The 23,319-nt window shown below is 35.1% G+C and overlaps 1 protein-coding gene across 4 annotated transcripts in view; it reads right to left on the bottom strand.

Moving 5' to 3' along the window:
* USP8 (ubiquitin specific peptidase 8) overlaps nucleotides 1-23,319 on the bottom strand; it is a 102,206-nt gene that overhangs the window by 3,964 nt on the left and 74,923 nt on the right. For all 4 annotated transcript variants that reach the window (XM_072738532.1, XM_072738534.1, XM_072738533.1 and 1 more), the window contains 9 exons: nucleotides 22,744-22,888; nucleotides 22,230-22,453; nucleotides 8,861-9,442; nucleotides 6,499-6,585; nucleotides 5,467-5,544; nucleotides 4,815-5,077; nucleotides 2,814-3,026; nucleotides 2,191-2,401; nucleotides 485-721 (listed from right to left, as the gene is read on the bottom strand). In XM_072738532.1, the coding sequence (XP_072594633.1) occupies nucleotides 485-721; nucleotides 2,191-2,401; nucleotides 2,814-3,026; nucleotides 4,815-5,077; nucleotides 5,467-5,544; nucleotides 6,499-6,585; nucleotides 8,861-9,442; nucleotides 22,230-22,453; nucleotides 22,744-22,888 (2,040 nt within the window). The remainder of the gene's footprint in view (nucleotides 1-484; nucleotides 722-2,190; nucleotides 2,402-2,813; nucleotides 3,027-4,814; nucleotides 5,078-5,466; nucleotides 5,545-6,498; nucleotides 6,586-8,860; nucleotides 9,443-22,229; nucleotides 22,454-22,743; nucleotides 22,889-23,319) is intronic.

Raw genomic sequence — 23,319 nt, 5'->3', positions numbered from 1 at the left:
CAATCCCCTCACAAACTTTATGACCTAGTGGGGAATGCAGACGAGAGAGCCGACCATAACAAGAGTGCAGAGTGTGGTGAGTGCTGCCTACGGTGGAGGGAAGCAGTCCTGCGTGTCTGCACTCTACCTGGTGTCTCAGGAAGTCTTGCTGGAAGAAATGACATTCTCGAGGAAACAAACACAAAAATATCAACAAGCTAGCTAAATCACACTCTTGTTGTGGGGAAAACAGGCTACTTATTTGATCCTCCTGTGAAGCAAATTCTTATAACTTTTAAAACTTCTTCAAAATGCAAACTTCAAAAAACATCAATTCTTAAAGTATTTTATAGGAAAATATCTTTTAAAAACTTTTTAAAAAATCTTTTTCTAATATACATAGACATAATTAAAACAAAATTTATGTGTAAGTTTCATCTAAAAAAGTACATCTGTATGCATATAAACAGCATTTATTCTACAAATCATTTATTCTTGAGCTTACCTGTAATGTACATTTACTTGTAGAAGCTAAGGGTAGAGACAAATACATGAAGGCCTCAAATGTCCTAGACTTTTTGTGACAGGTGAGGCACTGTACTGTGGATTTGAACTGACCCTGAAAAAGTGCGACAATAATAGATTCATTGAGCTGCTTGTGTTTCTGCCAGGCATGTTCTGCAGCTTTAAAGTCATCAAGGTGATCATTGTTTTCTTCTTTATGTCTCTTCCGATTATCAGCCTGGAAATAAGATTAATATTAAAATTTATATTAATATCTCAAAGTTGACATTTAAATATAAAATTGAAAGAATATATGGAATACACTTTGCAGATTTAGAAACATTTCTGTTCCTTTCATGAAAGTGTTCTAATCTCATTAAGTGCTATAAAAAAGTTGTAGCCAAAAATCTTCCTCTAAATCCCCCTTTATCAGGGAAGTATGACTTATTTTTTATTTAAGATCTTACTTATTTGAGAGAGAAAGTGTGTGAGGGAGAGGGAGAGAGAATCTGTAGCAGGCTCTGCATAGAGCCCAACGTGGGGCTCAATCTCACAACCATGAGATCATGACCTGAGTTGAAACTGAGAGTTGGACACTTAAATGACTGAGCCACCCAGGCACCCTATATGACTTATTTCATTAAATAGAAATTAATAAAATACATTTTCTTGGGATCCCTGGGTGGCGCAGCGGTTTGGCGCCTGCCTTTGGCCCAGGGCGCGATCCTGGAGACCCGGGATCAAAACCCACGTCGGGCTCCCGGTGCATGGAGCCTGCTTCTCCCTCTGCCTGTGTCTCTGCCTCTCTCTCTCTCTCTCTGTGACTACCATAGATAAATAAAAATTAAAATAAAATAAAATATTAAAAAAAAAATGCATTTTCTTAAGGGATCGGGATTAAGGAGTACACTTGTGATGAGCAATGGCTATTGTATGAAAGTACTGAATCATTATATTGTACACCTGAAACTAATATTACATTGTATGTTAACTAACTAGAATTCATAAAATACATTTTTAAATTTTTTGTTTTAACTTTTTTTATGTTGAAATTTTGATTTTGAAAAGAAAAGACAATCTCACACATAGCTGGGAGTTAGGGCTACAACTAGACAGGATTTATTTGTTGTCCTAGGCTCATGGATAGATACACACATGTATTTATATTCGCCTATATATACACACACATACATGTGTGTAAAATACGATGTATTTTTTTGGTGTGTGTATATATATGTTCAGTGGTAACAGTGATACCAAAGGTATCTGAGAGAGATGTGCCTAACTTTTCACATTAGTCCTTTGGTTATATAAGGTAATTCTTATTTTATAAACAAGGATGAAAATGATATATATAAATATATAATAATAAAGATGTTCAGGTAGTCTATAGCTAATCTTTTATAAAATTTGTGTTTATGATTTACTTTCACATACATGTGGTCACATAGTACCTGTAACAACTATTTCAAAATTTACAATTTCTCACAATACGACCTATCGTTTTAGTAAACAAATATAAATTATATATTTCTTTTAAAATATTAGATCTATCAGATATGTTTTATAGTTCCCTGCCTTAGTACAAAGTCACTAGATTTGAATAAACTAGCACTGAACAATCACCTATAATTTTAAATTGCTATAAAAATTAGTGTTGAGCAACCCTAAAGAGCCTTTGCAACTTAGAAAAATCAAATTTCTTACTTTATTTAGATCTTCATGGAGACCATCCATTAGGAACAGAAGCAGTTCTTGTGAATCTTGCTGGCTATATCCTGCAAACTGGTCATTGATCTTCCCAATGGTGATTTTAAAGTCTTTTGGACTGATGTACCTGTACTGTCCTGTCCACAGGGCTTTCATAATTATGCCAAATTCTTCAGCCACTTCACCTTTATGCCCCAAGAGATTTGACCTTTGCAAATATAATTACCAATAAATAAATAAATAAATAAATAAAGGAATTTTTAAAAAGTCAAGGTACAGTGGGTTGACAAGGTCAACATTAAACTCTTTACATACTGTAACCCAACACTAAAGTATTCACAGGTTTATTCCCAAACACTCATCTGAATCTTACTTTGCTTATACCCCACCAGCATGCTGCTTTTGGGCTGCGAACCTCCAGTTTCTTAACTGATGTCCCTACCTTTTTGCACTGCTCCTCTTCTGTCAGTGAGAGGAGAGGAGGCTTTACTCATATTTTCCTTAAGAATAAAGATATTTTTCCCCTTTCCTAATTTGTCTTCTCTGGAGCTGAGTGGTAAAGAAGTATGGTTAGATCACCCTTTTAATACTATATTGCAGTAAGTATGAAATTTCTTTACCTATTAATATCATCCTGGTAACAGTTTCGGTTGAAATAATCAGCCAAATGTGGAGCATTACATAGGCACTGCAGTATGGAGTTCATATAACAAGTATTTCCCAAATTACGAAGTCCAGTGAGAGCTGGTCCAGATCCTCCAAAGACAGGATTGAGGTTCCGAATCTGAGAAGCAGAAAGCCTTGTGATCTCAGCTTTAGGGTAGCATGTTGGCCTGAGGAAGAAAAAACGGACACAATGTCTTAAAATGCACAGTATCTAAAATTAAGGTTCAGACTACAAATAGCAAACTCCCGCACTGGTATCACAGTACACAGTAATCTTGTAAACAGTTAATAAGTCATAAGGTACTGGGTCTTACAAGACATTTATTATCTAGGTAAACTGGTTATTTTGTGACCCTCCCAAGAAACAAGTATCCTTAACCTCTTATGTGGGTCTATGGTTCTTATACCCTGAGATAGATTCCCTGCTTCTCATGAACACGTACCGTCCTCTGGAAGAGAAGACTCTTTCAAATTCTTTTAAATAAAGTTTAGCATTACTAAATGTTGAACTCAACCAGAATGCCAAACAAAGAATAAAAAATTTATTACTGTGGACAGATATCAAAAGAGGCAGAGATTATTTGGGTACTATTACCCAAAATGCAGAGGTGTGCTGACACAGTAGCCACTGGCCACAGGTAGCTATTTAAATTTAAAAGGGGGCACCTGAGTGGCTCAGTCCTTAAGTGCTGGGCTCCCTGCTCAGTGGGGAGCCTGCTTTTCTCCCTTTGCCTCCTGCTCCTGCCGCTTCTTTCTCTCTCAAATAAATAAAATCTTTAAAAATTCAGCTCCTCAGTTCCACGTCCTACAATTCTAAGTAGCTACTACCATACTGAATAGCACAGATACAGAATGTTTCTATCAACATGTCTGCTAAACAGCTTTTGGACTAGAGAAGGCTTTTGTTATTGTATTTGATTTATATGCAGAACTTCTAGAATGGCTATAGCATTAAGAAAAATCTTAATTGATCTTTCTTTTATTATTGATCCTAAACATGCTTCCACCCTGAAAGGAATTTAAGAACAGATTAAACTGATTAAACTATATTTCAATCAGCATTTCTTTATATGTGCTCAGATGTATACGTTCATGTACTCCTCTGTTAAATGCATATAAAAATACATAACTGCATGTGTGATTGTCTTAAAAAAAACCCTTGTCTTCAAATTAATAAACTTTAATAAGAATGATGATTCAAGAAAGAAATCTTACCAGTTTTAATAGTGAGCCCTAATATAAACCCATTTATGTATACTTCCATTATACCCCTCCCTCAAAAAGTAAAGATTAGAAGTGATAAGTAGATCTGACAATTACCTCCTCACAATCCTATCAATCATAAACGAGGAGCAATAGAGGGACCACACCAGGAATACATCTAAATGAAATCTGGTTTGGGAGAGTTAACTGAACCTACTGATCATTCACTACTTGTGAAGAAAACAGAAATGCAATGAAGAAAAAGGGAACAGAATAAGATTAGGAGCTGATACACACAATACTTGTCATTTTAATACTATTTAAGTTTGCTTCTATAGTAGAGGTGGAGTTTAAAAAAAAAAAAAGTTTGGAATTTGAGAGCTGCAACAAGATAAACTCAACAATCCTAGAGATTATGGTCCCTGAAGAGAAATTTAGGGACCATGGAGGTTTATGGAAAACTTCTAGGTAGTTCTATACTATGCTGCCCTAAAATATAATAATGTACATTCTATATTAATGTATATCTACACTAATACTTATTATAATCATTCTCCCTGATATATTTAAGTTAGCACTTGGTATAAAAACCAAGGAATTTAATCCACTCATATTTTCCTCTGTGCTAAATAACAATGGCTGGTATAACCATCCTCAGAAATTTCTGACTCCCTGGTATTAATAAACTAGTATGTTTAGAAGTTTTCAAATATAACAGATTATTCTAGTTCTAAGAATTAGGATAAACTCACTTGTTTTCCCGATTAACTGTTGGAGTTACTGTTGGCTTCCTCTTTTCTTCCTCTTGAATAGCCTGGGTTATATCTGGGGAGGAGTAGGAGCGCTTCAGTTTGGACGGTTCCCTATCCCGCTCAGCAGGAATCTGTGGCTTGGCTTTATGAGTTGGAGGGGTGGAAGGAGGTGCAGATGAAGGAGCCATTTCCGGTGGATACATATGAACAGTGTTGGTAGGTGAATGATAATAACGAAAAGTTCCAGTGATTGGGTCAAGAAACTTAGATGGAAAAGAAACAAAAAAACAGGTCAAAAAAAAAAAAAAACCACTCAAAAGTATTCCACTGCTAAATTTACTTTTGGATTAAAATAATTTGAATAAAATGGTAATAATCACTTCCATAATTCAACTTCCAAAGAACTCTGGGTATTGGAAAAATTAACTTTCTAAGTAACAAATGCCAAAAATGCTCATCTATTGTAGCCATCATCTCAGATTGGATATACGGAGAAATCTAACCCTGCTGTAATTAGGGAAATACTCTCTGTCCTCCATAGTGAAGAAACAGAATTGACTCTGCATTAGAGAAGATGTAGAATAAACAACAAAAAAAAGCTTTTTAGAAAAGAACACATGTTATTTATTTATGTGCTTATTTTGAGTTTTACCTTGGCCCACCCTGAAGGCAGTCCTGGTACGATCCTCCCCATTTCTTCACTTCGTGCTCTTGTTAAAGGTTCTCTAGCCTAGATTAAAAACAAAACAAAACAAAACCAAAAAAAGGTTAAATTTTGCCATATGCAAACTTAAGCTACTTGTCCAAAAAACCAAAAAGCCTTGTGTTGGCTGCCCTTTAATATTTTTAAAATCAAGTTTAAAAATTAAGAACTGTATGTGGTCTCAAAGTCCAAATACTGCAGCAAAGAGAAAAGGAATGTGTGTACATACAAGCCCACAATGATGGCAGTTTTTAAAGTTTCTTTTAAAAAAAACAAAAACACAAAGACAATTTCATCCAAAAGAAATGAAAACATATTTCCACACAAGGACTTGTTTGCAAATGTTCACAGCAACATTATTGATAATAGCCCAAAAGAAGCAGAAGCAATCCAAATATTCATTAGCTGGTGAATGAATAAAATGTATGTGGTATATTCACACAAGGGAATACTATTCAGTAAATATAAAAGAATAACTACTGATACATGTTACAACATGGATGAATCTCAAAAAATTATACTAGTGAGGACACCTGGGTGACTTCCTAAATTTTTAAAAAGGCTGAATATACCATTGTATGTATATGTCACATCTGTTTATATATTCATCTGTGGATGGATATTTGGGTTGCTTCTATCTTTTGGCTATTTGGCTATTGCAAATAACACTGCTATGAACTGCTTTCAATTCTTTTGGGTATATACCTAGAAGTAGAACTGCTGGATCATGTAGTAAGGCCTAGATATTTTCTAATTTCATAAAATGAGTAGAATATATTATTACACTTTAAATAGGAAGACAAACATCTATTCCTTTTTAGCATATAAATGGATCAATCATGTAAAAACAAAAAACCAGCTATGAAAGGAAAGATTTCTTCAGAAAGTAGATTTTCAGATGGAGGATGACAATAGAGTAAAGACAACCATGTGATTATAAACCATGTGTTTCCCCCAACCCAATGAACTACTACTACTTACTTTATTTCTTTCGGGGTCTTCTGTATTCTCTCTAAAAGTTCCAGTCTTTAGAATTCCACTTTCTGGTTGTCCTTTAATCTTAACAGGCTGTAAAATTATTAAAATTTCAGAAATGAAAACTTTAACTGTCCTCCAATATGAACTTGCCTATCAATCACTAGCTAATACAAGTAAATCCATCAGACTGAAAATATAAAAGAAAAAAAAAAAAAAAGACCTGAAGAGTTTATTTAGTTTTACTGTCAAAGTAGGTATTTTTAACTAAAGGTGATAGAGCCCACGTGGGATTTCCTAACACTAAAGATAAAAAAGAAAAGAAACTGATGATCAATGGCGGGGAGTGTGCATATCATGGTGGATAGGGAAGCACTGACTCATGATACAAGGCCAACTATAAGTTGCTGGTCATCAGTGTATATTCACCATGACCTCTTTGGAACACTGTTCTTTTATTTTAATTTCACATGATTTGGTTGCCTTCAAAGTGGTCATGTTCTCCTAAAATGAACATGCTGAAGAGAATGGAGAGATTATAAGATATTCATACAGAACAATATTCAAAAGTACAAAATCCATTTTATATCCTCTTGGAACCTATCATAGGTTCCTTCAAAGAATTCACTTTAAAAAATAACTACAGTAAAGTAAAAACTTCTAAATATTTGTGATAATTTTAACAAATTTTATTCCAGAATAAATTATTTATTTTTGCCTACTTTTATTTATTTTTTTTAAAGATCTTATTTATTTATTTGAGAGAGAGAGAGAGGCAGGCAGAGACACAGGCAGAGGGAGAAGCAGGCTCCATGCAGGGAGTGTGATGCAGGACTCGATCCTGGGACTGGAGGATCAGGCCCTGGGCTGAAGTCGGCACCAAACCACTGAGCCGCCTGGGCTGCCCAATATTTTGCCTACTTTTAAAAGCATACCATATGTGTGTGTGTGTGTGTGTGTGTGTGTATACACACACACACACACACAGTTTTTTCAATGTGTTATATATAAGTAACATCAAAAACTAATGTGATAATCACAGGGCTATTTAGATTTGTAGGGCTATCTGGCATGAATGCTTTCACTTCTTACGACTGCCTGCCCCTAAGTGAACCAAGATAGAAGGGAAGTGGCTTTGGAATCTTACTGCACATAGGCCCTTAAGCTAATTACTTAACTTCTAAGTTTCAACTTTATTTCTGAATTGAATACCTCATGGCCTTATCATTAGAAGTATAAAGTAATACAGGAAAAATACTTGGTGTATAACAGCTACTCAACGGACAATAATTAAATTGTAATAGCTCAATTCTGAGCCTCCCATGAATAAAGTGAGAACATTTAGTGCATGGGCTTCATTTCCCTAACTTTAGGTGTTTGGAAGGTTTTTGTTTGTGATATACATATTTTTTGTGAAATAGCATGCATGTGAATGGGGTGGGGGAGGGGCAGAGGGAGAGAGGATCTTATATAGGCTCCATGCCCGGTGCAGAGCCTAACACAGGGGCTCAATCTAATGACCCTGAGATCATGACCTGGGCCAAAACCAGGAGTTGGCTGCTCAACCAACTGAGCCACCCAGGTGCCCAAAGAGCTATATTTTTGATAGTTAAGGTTAACTAGGTAAGTGTTCCCCAGATAAGTACACCATTAATATGAATTGTTAATATTGGTTTATGCCTGAACTGCTGCTTCAGAACTATAAACAGAAGCTATAACTGTTCTTGCTATTTTAAAGGGAAAGGCATTGTTAATTGTATAATACAGGAAACAAAATAAAAAACATATAAGTTATTATTAGGTTAAAGAACAACAACAAAAAAATGTTTCCCAAAATTGGGGGAATGAATTTTGGGAAATAACCAAGGGTAGAAAAAGGCAACATTAATGGGATCACTGTCAATATTATTGATTAGATGAAGCAGCAAACAAACTGACAATAGACGTGACCACAAAAACCACTATAAATGATAAAGATAAATGTTGGACCATTTAGATGTCATTGATTTTGGACATATTTTAAGTAGACACAGCTCTATCATATACATATTTGGCACCTAAATCCTCCACATTGAGAGGAAGATTGTATTTCACTCAAATCTGATGAACATACAGCACATATAAAAATGAAAAGTATAGTTACCTCAATTGCTAAAAAATACTGCATTTCATAGACAAAAATAAGCAACCCTACTCCCAGTCAACCAAAGGAGAGTAGAAGAGCAAATGTAGATGGATCAGTACAAATCGCCCACTAGAAAATTACTTAAAAGATCTGTCCTATTTGTGGAATGCCACTGGTGTCATCTTTTTATAACACAATTTATTTCACTTACTTGGCAAGTTTGTACTGTTTGTTTCTGCTCACCTTGCCTGAATTTGCATCTCCTGCCACAGAGGCATGGGGCACATCTCCCACTGCTTTCTTCTGCAGTTCTGGGGTGGGACACCTTTTGCCCCTATCTTCTGCAGATTTCTTGGCATCAGTAGTTTCATGTTCACTTTTACTTTGTCTTTTTACTCCTGTTATTTCTCTGCTCCTCTTTGAAGTTTCTTTATCTTCTTTCTTAACCTGTTCACTTTCTCTCTTTTCCATTTCTTCTTTTGCTTTCTGTTGCTTCTCAGTGATTTCATTTTCTTCAGCTTCTTGTTTCTTTCTGGCTTTTTGTTCTTGTTCTTCTCTCCTCAGTTTCTCTTTCTGTTCTTCTTGCTGCCTTTCTCGAAGTTCTTTTTCTTGTTTGTTTTTCTCCATTAGAAGAGCAGTTTCTGCATGAATACGAGCCTTTTCTTCATCTGTTAACATGGCAGTCGGAGGGGGAAATACTGGCTTTGTGGAACGATCAGGAACTATTTTTCCATCCTGAGGAGACTGTTGCTCGGGATCTTTATTTTCAGATTTTATTTTATAATCTTCAGGCAATCTGACTGCTGGTTTTTTAGTACGATCAATCTACATCAACAAAAACAGAGCAAAACCTCTTTTTGTCAAAGTCCAGGAATGTAACCTCAGTTCTTGAAATCAAGTTGTTCTGAAAGAATAGTCACTTTATGGAGGCAACATATGCCAGAATATCTATTTGTGTCTGTCAAGATTTCTCATAAGGCACCTGGTACTTACTTCTTCTTGATTCCATACTTTCAATACACCATGATATATTCTGTACATGGAAGAGTTCATCTAAAACATAAAACCTGGCTATACCTAGATTTAAGTTCCATTTCCAGATATCCAATTGGTTACTCAACATCTGCATGTCAGTGTCTCACATACACACCACAAACCTAACATGGTCAAAACTGATTACGTGATAATTCCCCTACAAACATGGTCCTTATCTCATGATGTAACCCCTATCCAAATCGTAGCTCATACCAGAAAACTGAGTTTATGTCCTCCGCCTGCCCTTATGCAGTCTGATGATTTTCTTCCTCTACCTGTCCACCAAACAAGTCCATGCCAACATACTCTCTACATTGTTTCCAATTAGTTGTCCCACCTCTTTTCTTACCTCCCTTCTAATCTCCACACCGTAGCCAGAGTAATCATTTTAAAAGAAATATGACTATGTTCCTCATGAATGTAAATAGCTACTCACTGTACTTAGTTTACATCTAAAATCTTTACCATGCATAGTATGGCCCTGTGTGGTCCCACTTCTACCTATTTCTCTAATCTCATAGACCATTCTATACATCAAGTATATCACATTCCCACGTCTACCTCTGCCTTTTTAATTCTTCAAAGATGCATGCTCCTTCCCAACTCAGGCCTTTATACCAGCTATTCATCTAGATAATGCCTATTAAAACTTTAGGTCATGGCTGAAATATCTCTCCCTTAGGAAAGATTTCCGAAATCCCCAAAATGGCCCAGTCCCCTAATATATGGTCTCTTAATACCCTCTTCTTTTCCCTCATAATACTTATTGGGATCTTGATTAAATATTATAATTTTATATTATATTATATATTATATATATATTATATGTATTTTTATATATATATATTTTATAATATTATAATTTTAAACAAAATCTTTCTTCCCTCTTAGCATAAAAGCTCCAGGAGGGTAAAGACTGTGTCTGACACAGAGCAAATAAATATGTTGCCAAGGGAATGAATAAAATATTCCATAACAATTTTCATAACTTAGGTAAGTTACTAATTACAAGTTAGGTAAAAAACTATCTAAATTCCTAAATTAATGAGTTAAATGTTTATTATCTCACTTTAATAGCATACTAACCCTATAAAATTTTTAGAAGTGATCCTAAGATCATTTTTTGAAAATGCAATTTACTGAAACAAGTATAAAAATTTATAAGATTATCTGCCAGTAACAACCTGTGTGGTGTTCTTATAAAACATATTGTACAGACTGCAATATAGTGAAGAATATAGTGAAGAAATCATTCCTTTGTTCCTCATTTCTCTTTTTGCCTCTTTAAAAATCTATTTCCTCCTCTTCTTTTCTACATTTGAGAATGAAGTGGGAAGAACCACTATGAGGATAAGGATAATAAAAGGTGGACAGGAACCAAAATAAATATTTCCATATACATTTTAACTCAATCTATTTCACTCTCATTTTAAAAGCATAACTATTATCATGTTACTTTCAACTTTAAAATTCTGCAAGTTTCCTTGTGCCTACAGGATAAAATTCCAATTTGATAGCATTATCTCTTGATGACTCTTGCCCATCTTCCAATCTTATCTACTATCACATTTGTCTGTCTCCAACAGAGAGCTGTGTCTAAGCATGTCAAAACTACTCACTGGTTCCAAAGCATGCTTTGTTCCTTTAGTCACAAAATCTTCTACTTGTCTCTTTAATCCTCAAATCCTATTGTACTCTTATAGCAGCCCAGATAAAAATACTGCCTTTTCCATGAAGACCTGATACCCTCAGTCAAAAGTTCTTTACTTGCTCTGTGCTCCAGTGACTACTTGAGCAATTATGACATTCTGCCTTATATTTTTGCTGTCTTTGTATAAGTCTCTCCTTCTAAACATCAGATAGAATCCATAGCTTAATCATATTTATAAACATTTATGTTGTCTTTCACATAGAAAAACCTCAAAATATATTAGGTAAATTTGCACATATCTCAGAAAGTCACAGGAGGATTATGGTTCAAATAACATGCTGATCAAGTTTAAAGGAAGTGCAATAACATAAGCTCTTTTTTCAATTTCTTAAATTCATGTTATTAGAAAAGTTGCCCAAACAAATACTGTTTAGTCTTGAGATTTGTTTTTTTGTTTTTACTTTTTAAAAAAGATTTATTTATCTTAAGATTTAGTCTGAAATATTAAAAGCAGAAGACCTTTAAAAAAATTAAAAAATGAACTATCTCATTTCACGAGTTTTCTATTCATAGCCTGTTACACAAATCAAATGGCATCCACTTCAAATGTGAAATACTGTTGAAATACATCTGAAAAAAATTTATTTTTTTTTAAAGATTTTTTTATTCATGAGAGACACAGAGAGAGAGGCAGACATACAGGTAGAAGGAGAAGCAGGCTCCATGCAGGGAGCCCGATGTGGGACTCCATCCCCAGACTTCAGGATTGTGCCCTGGGGCTGAAGGTGGCGCTAAAACCACTGAGCCACCCAGGGATCCCCCTAAAAAAAATTTAAAAGTGAATGCTATAAAAAAAATCTTATTGGAAAATTCATAGGGGAGAATGAGTTTACCTTCTTTTGAGTAAAATGCAGAGGGGGAAAAAAGCTGCATTTTTATAGTAACACACTGGTTATTTAAAATCATTTAAATAATTATTGTTAAAATGTGACTGTTGGAGCAGGGATCAAGATGGTGGAGTAGGAAGATCCTGAGCTCACGTCCTTCCACAGACACACCAAAAATACAACTAAATATAGACAAACTCTCTGAGAATGACCCAAATACTAGCAAAACAGCTCTCCCACAACTAAAAATATAAATTAAAAGCCACATTCAGAAAGGTAGGAGGGGCAGGCAGAGGCACAGTCAACACCTACACACCTGTTACGGCAATATACAAATGGTAGGAATAATCACAAATGTGGAGGTCCTCCCTGAGGAGGGGTTTACACCCTACATTAGGCACCCTTACCCAAGGGATCTGTACAGGAAAGATGAGCCACTATAACGTCTGGCTATGAAAATCAATGGGGCTTATCTCTAGGATAGCACAAGGGCTAGAGAACACTGAGACTCTGCTCTTAAAAGTGCCAGGCCACAGATTCACTTGTTCCCAGACCCAACAGAAAGCTAAGAGTTTGAAAAGCACCTGGGCCATACATGAAGGAAATATATTAACTAATTTTAGGGTATGTGCAGTAGGGGCATGGATCTATAGGGACTCCCTCCAAGAATGGAAGTGCTTACAGGCACCACTCTAACACTCTTTCCATGTGCCCTGCTACCACTGTTCATCCTACCTGTATTCCTCTATGGATCAGCCCTGCCCAATGTGCATACACTGGTAGGTGCTCATCCAAAGCAGTTCCTGCTCATCCACACCTAGTAGGCAGCCTAAGACAGTAGCCCCCTAAAGCAACTCCTACTGGGGTGGGAGAGGTGTCAGTTCTACTCAGAAGCATGCCCAAAACAGCTGTGATTGGGCCTCTCAACCACCCACAAGAGACCAGTCCTGCTCACTAAGTATTCCTGCAGCAGTCTCAACCTAGCCACATCAGAGGGGCACACACAGCCCACAGAGAGGATACCCCTGGAGTGCCTGGTTCTAGTGACTAGGGGGAGACTGCACATCTGGGCCCATAGGGCATCTTCTACCTGAGGCCACTCCTTCAAGACTGGGAGATGCAGTTGACCTACCTAACAGAAAAACACAGAGAGTCAAGCAAAGTGAGGAGACAGAGCTGTATGTTCAAAACAAAAACAAGATAAAACCTCAGAAAAAGAACCAGAGATAAGCAATCTACCTGATAAAAGAGCTCAAAGTAATGGTCATAATGATATTCACCAAAATCAGAAGAAATGGATGAATGCACTAAGAACTTTAATAAACAAGTAGAACATCAACAAGTAGAAAATATAAAAAAGAACCAATCAGAGCTGAAGAATGAAAGTAACTGAAATGAAAAATTCACTAGAGGGAATCAAGAACAGATTAAAAGATGCAGAAAAACTGATCAGTGATCTGGAAGACAGAGTAGTAGAAATCACTCAAGTTAAACAAAAACAACAAAAAAGAACTTAAAAGAGGGCAATTTAAGGGATGATTGGGACAATATCAAGTGTACTAATATTTGCATTACAGGGCTATCAGAAGGGAAAGGGAAAGAGAAAAGGGCAGAAAACTTATTTGAAAAAATATAACTGAAATCTTCCTAACCTAGAGAAGAAAGCAGATAATCCAGGTTTAGGAAGCAGAGAACCCAAAACAAAATGAGACAAAGAGATCTACATCAAGATATAATAATTAACATGTCAAAGGTTAAAGATAGAGAATTTTTAAAGCAAGAGAGACAGCAAAAAGTTACCTATTAGGGAAACTCTATAAGGCTATCAGCTGATTTTTCAGCAGAAACTTTGCAGGCCAGAAAGGACTGTCATGATGTATTCAAACAGCTGAAAGGAAAAGCCTAAAACCAAGAATACTCTACTTGGCAAGGTTATCATTCAGAATTAAATATGAGATAAAGAGTTTCCCAAACAAAAGTTAAAGGAGTTCACCATCACTAAACCAGCCACACAAGAAAGGTTAAATGAACTCTAAATAGAAAAGGCCATAACTAGAAGTAAAATTAAACAAAACAAAACAAAACTCACTGGGTAAAATCAAACATAGTAAAGGTAGGGAATAAATTCTAAAGCTACTATGGAGATTATGACAAAAGTAATAAAATCAAGTATACTTTTAATAAAGAATTATAAAAATAAAACATATAAAGTATGTCAGAAATGTAAAATGTGGAGGAGCACCTTGATGGCTCAGTTGCTTAAGCATGTGACTCTTGGTTTCAACTCAGCTTGTGATCTCAAGGGTGGTGAGACTGAGCTTCATACTCAACAGGGAGTCTGCCTGAAGATTTCCTCCCTCTGGCCCTCCTCCCAATCTAGCATATGCTCTCTTCTCACCCAAAATAAATATCTTTAAAAAAGGGGGGGGGGTAGGAATATAAAATATGGGTGGGATGGATTAAAATGCCCTGGTTTTAATGTGTTTGTAGTTAAGTGACCATCAACCTAAAATATACTGGTGTGTGTGTGTGTGTGTGTGTGTGTGTGTGTTTATATACATATGTAAGATGTTATATATGAACCTAATGGTACCAAAACCCAAAACCCTGTAGTAGGTACAAGAAAAAATAAAGAGAAAGGAATCTAAATAAAACATTAGAGAAAGTCACCAAATCACAAGGGAAGAGAGCAAGAGAAGAAAAAAGGAACAGAAAAGAGCTACAAAAACAATCAGAAGAAATTAACAAAATGGCAGTGAGTACATACTGTACAGTAAGTACAATAATCAGTTTGAATGTAAGTGGACTAAGTGCTATAATCAAAATGCACAGGGTGGCAGAATGGATAAAAGAATAAGGCCCATCTAATACACTGCTTACAAGAGACTTCAGACCTAAAGACACATAACAGACTAAAAGCGAAGGGATGGAAAAAGAAAGTCCATGCAAATGGAAGCAAAACACACAAACAAGAACCCCAAAACCTGGGGTAGCAACATTTTTATCAAGCAAAATATTTTTTAAAACAAAGAGGGTCATTCTATGATGATAGATCAATCCAGTAAGGAGATGTAACAATTATAAATATCTATGCACCCAACTTAGGAGCACTTAAATATATAAAGCAAATATTAACAGTAAAGAAAGAAATTGATCATAATACAATAATCGCAAGAGACTTTAACACCATACTTATTACATCAATGGACAGATCATCCAGAACAGAAAATAAATGAGAGAAACAGTAGTTTTGAAGGACACGTTAGACCACATTAATCTAACAGACATACACAGTACATTCCATTCCCAAACCGCAGAATATACTCTTTTCAAGTGAACATGAAACCTTCTCCAGGACTGATCACACGTTAGGCCACAAAACAAGTCTCAATACATTTAAGATGACTGAAATTGTATCAAGCATCTTTCCCAACCATAACAGTATGAAACTAGAATTACAAGAAAAAATTAGGAAAGAAAACAAACAGAGCAAATGGTTCAAGGAAATTAAAAAATTCACAGAAACAAATGAATATGAAAACACGATGGTTCAAATCTTTGGGATACGGCAAAAATAGTTCTAAGAGGGAAGTCTATGGAAATATATGCCTACCTCAAGAAACAAGAAAAAAATCTCAAATAAAAACTCTAACTTTGTACCTAAATATACTAGAAAGAGAACAAAGCCCAAAAATAGCAGAAGAAAGGGAATAAAATAGAGCAGAAATAAATGAAATAGTAAAATAGAAAAGATCGATGAAATCTAGAGCTGGTTCTTTGAAGAGATGAACAAAACTGATAAATCCTTAGCCAGGCTCATCAAGAAAACCAAAGTGGACTCAAAATCAGCAATAAAGGAGAAGAAATATCAACTGATATCACAGAAATACAAAAGATTATAGAAGATTGTAAAAGATTACATGCCAACATACTGACTAAGAAAAATGGATACATTCTTTGAAAAAATATAATCTTCCAATCAGGAACAACAGAAAATCTGAACAGACTGATTACAGGCATACTTTGTTTTACTGCACTTCACAGACATTATGTTTTTTAAAAACTAAAGGTTTTTGGCAACCCTGAGTCAAGTAGGTCTATTAGTGTCACTCCTCCAATAGCATTTACTCCATGTCTGTGTTACATTTTTGTAATTCTCACAATATTTCAAACATTTTATTGTTACTATATGTCATGGTAATTTATGATCAATGATCTTTAATGTTACTTTTTTTCCAGTGCCATGAAGCACATCCATATGATTTAAAAACTACTGCATATATTCTGATTGCTCCATGGACCAGGTGTTCCCCAGTCTCTCTCCCTGTCCTTGGGCCTCTTTATTCCACAAGACACAATATTGAAATTAGGTAAGTGAAAAACTCTGCAATGATTTCTTAAGTGTTCAAGTGAAAGGAAAAGTCATCTATCACTTTGATTTTTTGTGAATATATATATATATATATACTTTTTAATTTTAGAGAGAAAGCATGAAGGGGAAAGAGGCAGGGAGAGGGGCAGAGGAAGAGGGAGAAAGAGAATCTCAACCAGATGCCATCTTGAGTGTGAAACCTGATGTGGGGCTTGATCTTATAATCCTGAGATCATGACCTGAGCCAAAATCAAGAGTCAGATAGATGCTTAACTGACTGAGCCACCCAAGGTACCCTGACATCTAGCAATTTAAATCAAAAGCTAGAAACAATTAAACTCAATGAGGAAAGCATGTCAAAAGCTGAGATAGGCCAAAAGCTAGGCCTTGTGTCAAACAGCCATACTGAAAATACAAAGAAATTCTTGAAAAAAATTTTAAGTGTTATTCCAGTGCACACAAGAATAAGAAAGTGAAACAGCCTGAATGCTTATATAAGAAAGTTGTAGTGGTCTGGATAGAGGGACAAATCAACCACATTCCCACAAACCAAAGCCTAATCCAGAGTAAGGCCTTGACTTTCTTCAGCTCTATGAAGGCTGAAAGAGGTGAAGAAGCTGGGTGAAAAAAAAAACTGATTTCAGCAAAGCTTATTAGGTCATGAGGTTTAAGGAAAGCAGATGCCTAACATAAAAGTTCAAGGTGAAGCAGCAGGTGCTGATGTAAAAGCTCCAGCAAGTTATCTACAAGATTTAGCTAAGATAATTAATATATATGAAACAGCCTTATATTGGACAAGAGGTTGTCTAGGACTTTCATAGCTGGAGAAGAGAAGTCAATGTCTAGCTTCAAGACTTCAGAGGACAGGCTGACTCTCTTACTAGAGGCTAATGTAGCTGGTGACTTTCGGTTAAATCTAGTGCTCACTGACCATTCTGAAAATCCTAGGGGCATTAGGAATGATGCTACATCTACTCTGCCTGTGCTCTATCAATGGAACAACAAAGTGTGGATGATAGCACATCTGTTTACACCATGGTTTACTGAATATTTTAAGCACACAACAAGACCTACGCTTCAGAAGAGACTCCTTTTAAAAAATTCCTGCTCATTGACAATGTAACTGGTAACCCAAGAGTTCTGATTGAGATTATAAAAAGATTAATATTTTCATGCCTGTTAACATAAAATCCATTCTGCAGCACACTGATCAAGAAGTCATGATAACTTTCAAGTCTTAATTAAGAAATTCATTTTGTGCAGCTAGAACTGCATAGATAGTAGTGATTCCTACAGTGGATGCAGGCAAGGTCTACTGAAAACCTGGAAAGGCTACACCATTCCACATTAAATTAAGGACATTAGTAATTCCTAGAAAGATGTCAAATGTCAACATTAAAAGGAATTTGGAAGAAGCTGATTCCAAGAATCATGGATGACTTTGAGGAGTTCAAGACTGGTAGTCTTGTGGTAGACTACCTGAAATGTGGTAGAAATAGCAAGAGAACTAGAATTACAAGGAGAACCTGAAGATATGACTAAATTTCTGCTATCTCATGAAAAACCTGAATGGATGAACAGTAGCTTCTTTTGGATGAATGAAGAATGTGGTTTCCTGAAATGGAATCTACTAGTGAAGATGCTGTAAATATTGCTGAAATGACAACAAAGGATTTAGAATATAAAATAAACTTAGTTGATAAAGGAGTGGCAGGGCTTGAGAGGATGGACTCCAATTTTGAAAGCAGTTTTACTGTGGGGAAAATGCTAGCAAATAGCACTGCATACTGCAAAGGAATAATTTGTGAAAGAAAGAGTTAACAGATACAGCAAATTTCACAGTTGTTTTATTTTAAGAAATTTCCACAGCTATCCCAAACTTTAGCAACTGCCCCTTATCAATCAACGGCCAACAACATTGAGGCAAGACACTCCCTCTAACAGCAAAAAGAATACATGTTGCTGAAATCTCAAATGATAGTTAGCATTTTTTAGCAGTATTTTTAAAAAAGATTTTACTTATTTATTTGAGAGAGAACATAAAAGAGAAAGAGATCACAAGCGGGGGGTGGGGGGGTGTAGAAAGAGAAGCAGACTTGACATTGAGTAGGGAGCCCAATGTGGAACTTGATCTCAGGACCCTGAGATCATGACCTGATCCAAGGGCAGATGCTTAATCAACTGAACCACTCAGGTGCCTAGCAGTGACATATTTCTTAATTAAGAGATGTACATTTTTTTTTTTTAGTCATAATGCTATTTATTGCATATTTACCAGACTACAATACATTGTAAAGATAACTTTTACATGCACTAGAAAACCAAACCAAAAAATTCACTGGACTTGCTTTATCATGATATTTGCTTTACTGTGGTGGTCTGGAACTTAACCCACAATTATCTCTGTTGTACACCTGTACTAGTATTGAAACTGAGTCAGTCATCAGTAACTCCCAACAACCATAAGGCTAGGAACAGAAGGCTTCACATGTGACTTCTACCAAAGAAGAGTTAATACCTATTCTTCTCAAATTATTCCAAGAAATTTATAAAGAGGAAGTTATGCTTCCAAATTCATTGTACAAGGCCAGCATTACCCTCATACCAACAGCAAAGACACTACAAAAAAGAAAATTACTGGCCAACAGCCCTGATGGACTGAGTTGTAAGACTCTTCAACAAAGTATTAGCAAGCTGAATTCAACAATACATTAAAAGGATCATGCACCACAATCAAAAGGGATTTATTCCAGGGATTCAAGGAGGGTTCAATATTGGCATATCAATTAACAAATGAAGGATAAAATCCATATGAGCAACTCAGTAGATGCAGAATAAGCATTTGAAAAAATGTATCATCCATTTATGCTAAAAACTCTCAACAGACTGAGTATACAGCAAACATACCTCAACATAATAAGGAAGTATATGACAAACCCACACCTAACATCTCAATAGTGAAATGCTAAAATATTTTCCTCTAAGATAAGAGTGAGAAGGATGCTCACTCTTGCTACTTTTATTCAACATAGCACAGCAATCAGTTAGGAAAAAGAAATAGAGGTGTCCAAATTTGTAAAGAAGTGAAACCGGTACTATCTATAGATCACATTGACACTATATTTAGAAAACCCTATACTCCACCAGAAAACCTATTGGAACTAATAAATTGATTCAGTAAAGTTGCAGGAGACAAAATCATTATACCACAATTTGTTCTCTTTCTATACACTAATAATAAAATGTAACAAAGAGAAATTAAGAAACCATTCTATTTTCAGCTGCATCAAAAAGAATAAAATATTTATGAATAAAATCCTATACTCTGTAAAAACTTTTAAGACACTGCTGAAAGAAACTGAAAATGAGATAACTGGAAAGATATATCATGTTCGTGGATGGTAAGAATTAATATTGTTAAAATGTCAATGCTACCCACAGCAATCTACAGATTTAATGCAATCCCCATTGAAATACCAATACCATTTTTCACAGAGCTGCAACAAAAAATCCTAAAATTTGTATGGAACCACAAAAAGATCCCCAATAGCCAAAATAATCCTGAAAAGAAGAATAAAACTGGAGTGTTGCAGTTCCAGATTTCATGATATACTACAAAGCTAATAGTAATTGAAACAGTATGGTACCAGGACTGATAACCAAGACAGTGTCTTCAATAAATGGTGTTAGGAAGACTTAACAGCAACAAGCAAAAGAATGAAACTGGACCACATTTTCTTTTATCTATCCAAAAAAAGAAAAAAAAAAAAAAACACCTCAAAATGGATTAAAGATCTAGATGTAAGACCTAAAGCCATAAAACTAAAAATATAGGTACTAAATTCTTGAGACACTGATTCTATCAATATATTTTTATCTGTCTCCTCAGCCAAGGGCAACAAAGGCAAAAATAAACAAACAGGACTCATTCATCACACTAAAAATCTTTTGCACAGTGAAGGAAACCATCAACAAAGTGAAAAGGCATCCTACTGAATGGGAGTATATATTTGCAAATGACATATCTGATAATGAGTTAATATCCAAAATATATAAAGAATTTCTTCAACTCAACACCAAAAAACCCAAACAATCTGATTTAAAAATGGGCAGAGAACTCATATAGAGATTTTTCCAAAGAAGACATACAGTAGCCAAGAAACACATGAAAGATGCTCAACAAATGCAAATTAAAACCACAATGAGGTATCACTTTTTTCTAAAAAGATTTATTTATTTGAGAGAGAAAGTGAACATGGGGTGTGCAGGGGTAGAGGGGAGAATCTTAAGTTGACTCCGCACTGAGTGTGGAGCCCAATGTGGGGCTCAATCCCACGACCCTGAGATCATGACCTGGGCCAAAACCAAGAGCTGGAGGCTTAACCAGCTGAGCTACTCAGGTGCCCCAAGTATCACTTTATCAAGTATCACCTGTCAGAATGGGTAAAATCAAAAAGAGCAGAAATAGTAAGTGTTGGTGAGGATGTGATGAAAAAAGGAATCCTGGTACACTCTTGTTTGGAATGTAAATTAATGTAGCCACAAGAGAAAATAGTACAGAAACTGATCCTCAAAAAATGAGGATCTACCATATGATCTAGCAATTCCACTTCTGATAGTTCATCTGAAGAAAATGAAAACACTAATTCAAAAAGATATATGCATCCCATGTTAATTAAAATTTTACAAAGCTATGATATGGAAACTTGTGTTCATCAATAGATGAATGGATAAAGAACATGTGATATATATATTAGGCATCCATAAAAAAGAATAAAATCTTACCATTTGCAGTACATGGCAAGACCTAAAGTGTATTATGATAAGTGAAGTAAGTCAGAGACAGATACTGTATGATTTCACTTATACATGTAATCTAAAAAGCAAGATAAAAAGGGCAAGATAAACAAAACCGAACAGCAACAGACTCATAAATAAGAGAACAAACTGGTGGTTGCCCAGTGGGGAGGAGTTTGGGGAGGCTGGATGAAATAGGTGAAGGGGATTAAGAAGTACAAACTTATAGTTAAGAAATAAGTCACAGGGATATACAGTACAGAAAATACAGTCAATATTACCTTAATAACTTTTTGATGACAGATGGTATCTAGACGTATGGTGATCATTTCATAATGTATATAAATGTCTAATCACTATGTTGTACGTCTGAAACTAATATATGGCAACTATACTTCAATAATAACAAAAGAAATAACAACGACGAAAACCATGCATGTTATTTATATGTCAAATTCCACGTAAATGGCACTACAGTATTATTTTGAAAACAAAATATTGACATCATGTAACTATCATCTTTACGCCAAACTATTTGGGAAAATACTATAGATTAAATTATAATACAAGAAAACCCAGAATATGTTCATGTCTACAATCTTTTGCTGGTACTGCCTGTAGTAAATAGACTGCTAGTTGGCTTTGAAATCTTTGGAATTATTTATTCTAATACTGCTTTGGTAACAGGACTGAAATATAAAATGAAAAACTTTTATAGCCAAAAGACACCAAAACACATAAATTCTTTTCATCGGTATTTTTCTTTCTTAAATATAAAAGGTTATATATAAAACTTCATTTGTATACTATGCATTTAATATAATATTAAAAAAAGAGAAATAATAAAGTTAAAAGAAATAAAGAACATACCTGTGGAACATTCTTTACAACAGGCACTGGTTGAATTATAGGTAAAACATTAGATTTAGAAGCAGCAATTGGTTCCACTGGAGCTGATATGTTCAGTGGTGCCACTCTCTCATCTTGATCATTTATCAATTCTATATTTTCATTTATTTCTACAGAAGGAAGTGGCATCTGGGCAGTAGGTTTAGAAGGAACGGATTCTTCCAGTGAAGGATAAGTAAAATCCACTAAAATCCCCAAAAGAATAATATTTTTGAAAGAACAGCAAACCCCATCAATTATATATGTCATGCATGTTACATGTGATAGTTAAATATAAAGTAAATGAGGTGACAACCACAACAATCTTAAAGAATTAAAAACATTAACTTCCAGGCTATGGATGGACATCTTGTATTTTTTATGCCTGAAAACAATCTGCTATCCAACAGGACAAGTACACATACAACCAAGAACATTAATAATTTAAAGTTCATTTTACCAAGGCAATTTTAAACAAAAATTTTCACATACATACATGAGATAGACACCTCTTCATTCTTGCCTCGTGGGGGTGGAGTGACTTTAGCATTTGTAGTATACTGGGGGTAACAAAGGAGCCAGTTTTCATAGCCTCCTGCTAAAACCAAAGGCTCATTGCGCAGGACAGTTTTACTTTCCCACTATAAAATAAGGAAATGGTATTTTTAATATGTCAGCAGTCTCTTCACAGCTAAAAACATAAAACTGAATTTTAAAACTGCTCTTAAAAGATTCAAATGATAAAAAATGAGAGCTGAATTAAAAATTCAGCATTAAATAAAAAAATGGATAGATCGGGTTTTTACAACACAAATAATTCATGATCCTTGGAAGAGAAGTTTACATGAACTTTTACAATAAAAATCATCCATCATCTGACCACCCAGAGATACAACTTCAACATTTTAGGCCTCATTCTTAGAGTTTTCTATTCAGATTTATACTCTTAAATTTTTATTTTTATAAAACAGAACTTCTACACTGCTGCTTTTCTCTTATATGAACTTTATACTCTTAAATTTTTATTTTTATAAAACAGAACTTCTACACTGCTGCTTTTCTCTTATATGAA

The sequence above is a fragment of the Vulpes vulpes genome, chromosome 15, assembly GCF_048418805.1.
Source record: "Vulpes vulpes isolate BD-2025 chromosome 15, VulVul3, whole genome shotgun sequence".
Classification (NCBI taxonomy): domain Eukaryota; kingdom Metazoa; phylum Chordata; class Mammalia; order Carnivora; family Canidae; genus Vulpes; species Vulpes vulpes.
This window is presented reverse-complemented; position numbering and strand designations above follow the sequence as displayed.